The 6,945-nt window shown below is 37.9% G+C and overlaps 1 protein-coding gene across 1 annotated transcript; it reads left to right on the plus strand.

Annotated features, from left to right (window-relative positions):
* Nucleotides 1-4,315: 4,315 nt before the first annotated feature.
* Nucleotides 4,316-5,955, plus strand: LOC137824615 (uncharacterized). The gene is made up of 3 exons (XM_068630282.1): nucleotides 4,316-4,945; nucleotides 5,075-5,728; nucleotides 5,827-5,955. Exons 1-3 carry the CDS (start codon nucleotides 4,316-4,318, stop codon nucleotides 5,953-5,955), a joined length of 1,413 nt encoding a protein of 470 aa, XP_068486383.1.
* The last annotated feature ends 990 nt before the right edge of the window (nucleotides 5,956-6,945 follow it).

Below are 6,945 nucleotides of genomic sequence, written 5' to 3' on the forward strand. Positions count from 1 at the left end.
CATTACATCCCTTAGGTATAGATCCTGTTTCATGGAATAAGGCCAAGGCCTTAACAAACTCATCTTTTATAAACTCCCAACTTTTCCTAATAAAGTTAAAGTTGAATCCATCGGGTTCAGGGCTCTTTGATCCTTCACATTGCCACACCGCTTCCTTGACTTCATCCTCCTTAAAGTCGGAGATAAGAAACAAGTTGTATTCTGGGGAGAGTGTTTTAAACTCAACTGCATCAAGCCTTACCCCAAAATCCCTCGTTGCTTTGAACCTAGTCTCAAACAATTTCTTTACTTCTGCTCGAACCGTACATGGCTCCTCACACCACTGACCCCCAACCTCCACTCCTTTCACTTCATTTCTAAGCCTTCTCCATCGTAAGGAGGAATGGAAAAATTTGGTGCACGAATCTCCATGCTTGAACCAACTAACTCTTGCTTTTTGACTAATGAGAGAATCAATCTTTCTGTCTACCTCCCCTAGCTGGTTCAGTAATTCCAATCTTACCACCCTCCCACTTTCCACCGAACCTCCATCCAAATCTTGGTTGTCAAAAGCCTCAATTTGGCACAAAATACCTCAAGTTGCCGAACACGTCTCTATTCCAAACTTTTAAATCCCCTTTGAGTAACTTCAGCTTATCCTTGATGTTCAAGATAACATTCCTTTGGGTTGAGTAGGATTGCCACTTATCCTTCACCATCCCATTAAAACCTTTCTCCATATGCCAGGCATCAATGGTTCGAAAAGGTTTAGGACCCCAGTCCTTATCCAAGGTCTTCACCACCAAAGCACAGTGATCAGACACTTCCCTCTGTTGGACATATTGTTTGCATTTTGGCCATATATTCAACCACTCCTCAGAGACAAGGATTCTATCAAGTCTGCTCTTAGCCGACCCATTTTCTTTAAACCACGTGTAAGTTTTCCCTACAATAGGAAGATCCAAGAGCATATTAGATACAATAAACCTATTGAATCCATTAATCTCGCTAGTATGGCCACTTGAAGTAACACCCCAACTACTAACACCTTTCCTTTCTCGTTTGCTTCTTACAGCATTAAAATCCCCACAGAGACACCAAACCAACTCCTGTGACGCCCCTTTAATTCCCGTAATCTCCTCCCAGAGCATCTTCTTTTCTCTTAGGCTGCAAGCTGAGTATATGTTTGCAATAACACACATTCGTGAGGACCTTAGGTGCTGACCATAGATAACTATGAACCCCTTCCCCATCACATGACTATCGTAGCGGAACATATCTTTGTGCCACATGGACAACAAGCTTCCACCTCCATTGTCACCTTCATAATGAATCCACCCGATTCTATTATTCCCCCACAAAGCAAAACACCTAGCATCACTGAACCCCTTCAGCTTCGTTTCTTGAATGCATACAAACTCTGCTCCTTCTCTTGAAATCAGATTTTTCAAATATCTGGTCTTTGTTCCTCCCCCCAATCCTCGTATATTCAAGCTAACGATCAGCATAAGAGACCTTTTATAACACCCTCTTCAATCTTCTGTGCAAATTCTACATCTCTCACTTCCATACTCTGATATTCCTGCACAACCTCTTCTTCGATCCTTCGACATACAATTCCCATATGTTTACCCAGCTCCCATAGCTTTACTGGTTCCTCCGTAACATCTGGATCCCGGAGCCTTGAGTTACAATTAATTATATCCCCATCAGAAATTGTTGCAGATAACGTTCCTGCTTTAGAGGAGGCAGATTTCCTAACCTGAGAGGACCTTGCTCTTATTCTAACTGACCTCCGTGGATGGGTACTTGGTTCACCCACTTCCCACATCCCCTTCGTTCTCAGCTTACGCCTAGGAGATGGGTTCCTGTTTCCACGACCCCCTTTTCCGGCCTCAGCGCCACGTATTTCCATGCCATTACTTTTCTCCAACTCCCGCACCTCCATAACTTCTTCTTGGTTATTCTGGTATGCGCGGGATTTTCCCCCTTCATGTTTCGACCTATCTCCCATACTTAGGGGTTCTCCAATACTTTCTTCCTCACGGACCAGCGAAAGAGACAGCCCTTTGCCATATTGGGCCGTCAGGTTTACTTCTTGACCCAGAGAGAAAATGGGCTCGAGTTGGGGCTCTCCAAAACCTTCATCCTCATGGGCCAGCAACTGGGACTGTCCTTTGCCAATTTGGGCCATCGGGTTTCCTTCTTGACCCGTAGAGAATATGGGCTCGAGCTGGGTAGAACTTAATTCCTCATCCACCACTAACTTGGCCAAGTCAGCCTGATAAAAGGGATTACTGTAAAAAGCTGCAGATCCGTGATTTATGGTGTTCAGAAACACAGCTTCTTCAGTGACCTTTTGGTATACTCTTTCCACATCGGTGAAACTTTTAGCACTGATCCTCTGACAATCTGATCCCTTAAAACTAGCTTCCTCAAATACCAACCCTTTTGTCGTTTGCTCTTTGCACTCACCGTTGCCCTCCACCTCCCTTCCGATTAAGTCATCTTCTCCGTTCTCTTCGCCACCGAGCACCTCCCCTCTAGGCCACTCTCCTCCCCAACCCCGATCATTTCCTTCCTCTTCGCAACTATTCACTGAAGATGTGTCCTCTACATAGGTTTCCAACGAGGAGACGCTATCCGAGGAACCAAAGCCGCCATAGTTGCACCTGCTTGAACCTCTATTCCCACATGTTACTTCTTCTTCTATACAAATGTTGTAGATTTTATTATTGATCTTCATATCAGCCACCATCCTTACATTCTGGTTCTTTAGCATCCTGACTTGGAGACTAGCGTACTCCAAATTCTCCCACAGAAGAGTGGATTTGCCAATGGACACTATCGTTGCCTTATCTCCCACCACTTTAGAAAAGCATTCCTTGTTCCAGAGAGTAAGGGGTAGACCATAACACCTTACCCACACAATTTTATGGCTCGCTACACGATTTTCCGACCATGGTTCGATGTTGGAGAAAACACTCTCGAACCACTCCTTATTAAGCTTTATAAGGGCCTGCATACTCTCCCCTTCCCTTGGCATTAGCAAAGCTAGATTGTCTCCTAATGAGCGCAAATAAACCATGCTCAATCCACCTTTCAGGAACTCTTCACGTAACTGGTCAAAATCCAGTTTTGCACAAAACTGGCCGATAACACTTGACTCCATCCACGGTAATACCTGTTTTTGTGCTGAAAACATTGGTCCCTTCCACACCTTTTGGGGTCCTCCTTTTACTACATCAGCATATGACTCCTCCCCTTTCTTTCTCACCCAAACCTCCTTCCTCCTCTCCCTCCCTCCTTCCAGCAGTCCTTCCCCTCCCCTCCTCCTAGACCCAGAACAAGGCACCATCGGAGGGGTCTTGAAGACCCTAGGCGACACTCTGCTAGTGATAGGGTCAAGCCTCCGATATCTCAGAATATTGACAAAGAGCTTCACGTTCCCTATATATATTTGGTCTAACTCCTTCTCCAATCTTGCCATGTTTCCCACTTCGAAGAACCGGACAAAACCAAATCTCCTGCCCCTCTTGTTTAGCTTTCAAGCAATGAAAACTTCTTTCACTCCTGCCCATTTTTGGAAGATCTTGAACATGTCCAACTCACAAAATCCGTTCGGAAAATTGGAGAAAAAGAATGTTGTAAAATCGCCTGAGTCGTGCTTGATTTTGTCTAGGTTTGTTCTAATTATCTTAACAATTTTTATTTTAAACGGTTTTTTTATCTCCCTCCAATAGGATCTATTGATAAAGGTTTACACTGTATCGTGAGTACGCAGGGTCGGTATATATACCATTTAATATTAATAAAAGTGGTTTCTTTTATATTATTATTGTGTTTCTTTAATATTATTATTATAATAATAGCTGCAATCATCTCATTTTAATAGTTAAAAGGACTTATTTTAATACTAAAATTAACTTAGAAACGCATCCGAGACCATTTCCTTTTAACAAATTCTTGTACGTACTCAAGTTCTGGCTCTCCGCTCTCCGACGAAGTTGCAGAAGATATCACGAAAACGAACAGCGTTTTTGGCCTTTGTTGTGCCATTTCGGAAACTTGCATTCTCCTGCACCAAGAAACGGAGGACCTTTCTTGGTTTCTCGTGTTTGATTTCTTGATCTTTTCCGGTATTTTTACTTTTTGTTTTCTGACGTAAAAATAGTATGCAATATTAAGAACCTGCTTCTTGCACAAGAACACTTCTTATATGTGTATGCATGTCAGGTCATTGAACTCTGATGATACAACTACGAACCTTCTTATCTTTTACCTTTTTATTATCTCTAGCTCTTGAACTGTGGTTCTTGTTTTGCTAGTTGCTACAATGTCAGACGAAGTGCCATTGATACTTATGGTGGAGAAAAAGACACACAGTGTCATATGTGCAGGGGCAAATAAAGAATTTCTGGATGTTCTTTATAGCTTCTTAACCATGCCTTTAGGAACCATCGCCAGGCTAGTGCAGCAGGACTCACTTCGGGGTCCAGTTCAAGTTGGTTCTCTAAACACACTCTATGAAAGTGTCGTAAACCTTAACAAAGAGTATTTGTGTTCAGACACATGCAAAGAAATGCTAGTGAGGCCAAGGAACTCAGCAGAACATCATTGCAGGAGTCTTAAACTTAACATTGATGACACTGATCCCACAAGCTACTTTATCTGTCCGAACTTCCATGAATGTGGCATAAACATGCTGAGTACCTTTAAAAATCAAAGATGCGAATGCGGGAATATTATGGACCATATTCTTCCATTCCAAAGTCAAGAAGCCTACCAAGGATTTTTACGTGATGGTACTACTTTTATCATCACAGATAATCTGCATCTCGTTCCTAACATAATGTATGAAGACATTCAATCCTTAAGGAGTTTCTTCGACTCATTCTTAAAGAGGAATGAAGGAGATGGCGTGCTTTCATTAGAAATCATTGATATGAACGTAAACAAGAGACAGGTTATTTTTCATTTCCTGATTTGCATTACTTGGTTATTGGCCCTTTATTATCACCTGCAAAATTTTCTTTTTAAATTCATTTACTAATCATTTTCTCCTATATTATGTTACTCACTGTAATTTCTACAGATACTGGATCTACTTAAGTGTTCTTTATTGTCCAAGACAGCTCTGTCACATTTTTTCTTTGTAAACAAACCAATTTTGGAGGGTTTAAGTTATCCTGTTTCTTTCGTTGGATACCCTTGTACTCTCCAAATCAAAGTGAAGATAGTTGTGAGAAAATCAAATAGGAAGATATTATATGCTGAGGGTGCAGAAGATTTTGCCGAGTTCCTTTCGGGTATTCTCACTTTACCATTGGGAGGAGTAGTGCGATTGTTGAGAGCATATTCTTCTATTGGGTGTGTTGATAATTTATATAATAGCATAGATGGTCTAATTGAAGAGAAATTTTTCGTATCAAAGGAAGATAAATGCCGGCTTTTGTATCCTAACGTTGCCCAACACTTCCAATCAAACATATGCAAGCAGATGTTTCCAATTTGTGAACATACTTCAACATTTTATTGTGATGAAAACCATAAGATGAAGTTAGTAGACCCAAAGTCATCTTCTGAAGGATTTTTCAAAGTTCATGCCAACCTACCAGCAATGTTCATAGTTACTGATGACTTGGTTGTAGCACCAGCGTCTCTGATGTCAGGTTATGCGTTAGTCAAACGCTTAAAGATATCACTTAGGGACGTGATTGAAAAAAATGTGACCATTGGCATTAAGGAGGTAAGAAGGTTCAAAACTAAAGCTCTTGTGTTCTGCTAGTTTGATTTTTCTGACATATTAGTTATTCATTCGAGATTGTTTCCACTGTACAACTGCAGGGTTTTGGCATATTGAAAGCATCTTTAACCTCAAGATCAGCTCTCACAAATGGTCTCTGGCACTTGCTAGCTAATTTTAATGAGGAAAATGGTTTTGTTATCCCTGTGTGGTGCAAATTAAATATGTAATTGTAACAGAAGCTTTTCTTGTAGTTCTTCCAATGGCATTCTTCATGTAGTGGTTCTAGACCATTCAGAATTATGAATATTCAGATACTTTCACGTTTCCAATGCAAATATTATTGGTTCTATAGTGATTAAGCTAGCTTTTCTGTTTCAGTTTAAATTCTGGCTTTGTGTTTAAGATCTTTCAGTTTAAATTTCTGGCTATTTTGTTTTAAATTTCATTTTTATTAATAATAATTTTAATTTACTTAGACGTTTATAATTTCGTTTGTATTTATTAATTTTGATATTATAATTTCCTATGCAAATATTATTGGTTCTATAGTGATTAAGCTAGCTTTTCTGTTTCAGTTTAAATTCTGGCTTTGTGTTTAAGATCTTTCAGTTTAAATTTCTGGCTATTTTGTTTTAAATTTCATTTTTATTAATAATAATTTTAATTTACTTAGACGTTTATAATTTCGTTTGTATTTATTAATTTTGATATTATAATTTTAAATGATTGTGAAATCATTTGTTTTCTATTGTATTAAAAAAAAAATCTCTAAAAAATTATGAAATTTACTTATATGTTTAGAATTATTAGTTATAAATAACAAAATTACACGTGATTTAAAAAATAACAATTATTTTTTCACCTGCACAAATTTTAAAATAATATGGACTAATTTTATTCATAATATATAAATATATTTTTTCATTGATATTTTTTATCTATAAAATGATAAATATATAATTTTTAAATAAAAATTGTGGGTAATAATTTTATTTAAATAATACTTTATAAATAAAAATGTAATTATTTTAAAAAAATAATAAAAAAGTTATTGATCATAATATATCTATATCTAATTATCTTATCTATTAAAAAATTAAATATTTTACTAAATTGAATTATTCATTTAAAAATATTCTTATTGTTTTAATTAATATTTAATGTTTTAAAAATATTCTTATTGTTTTAAAAATATTTAATAATACTTAATATTTAAT

Source organism: Phaseolus vulgaris, chromosome 8 (assembly GCF_000499845.2).
Source record: "Phaseolus vulgaris cultivar G19833 chromosome 8, P. vulgaris v2.0, whole genome shotgun sequence".
NCBI classification, from domain to species: domain Eukaryota; kingdom Viridiplantae; phylum Streptophyta; class Magnoliopsida; order Fabales; family Fabaceae; genus Phaseolus; species Phaseolus vulgaris.

What these genes read in the sequence shown, in the direction of transcription:
- LOC137824615 (XM_068630282.1), top strand. Translation starts at nt 4,316, where the DNA reads ATGTCAGACGAAGTGCCATTGATACTTATGGTGGAGAAAAAGACACAC. An exon ending in TGAACGTAAACAAGAGACAG is followed by an intron (nt 4,946 to 5,074) that starts GTTATTTTTCAT and finishes TAATTTCTACAG; the next exon opens with ATACTGGATCTACTTAAGTG. An exon ending in TGACCATTGGCATTAAGGAG is followed by an intron (nt 5,729 to 5,826) that starts GTAAGAAGGTTC and finishes GTACAACTGCAG; the next exon opens with GGTTTTGGCATATTGAAAGC.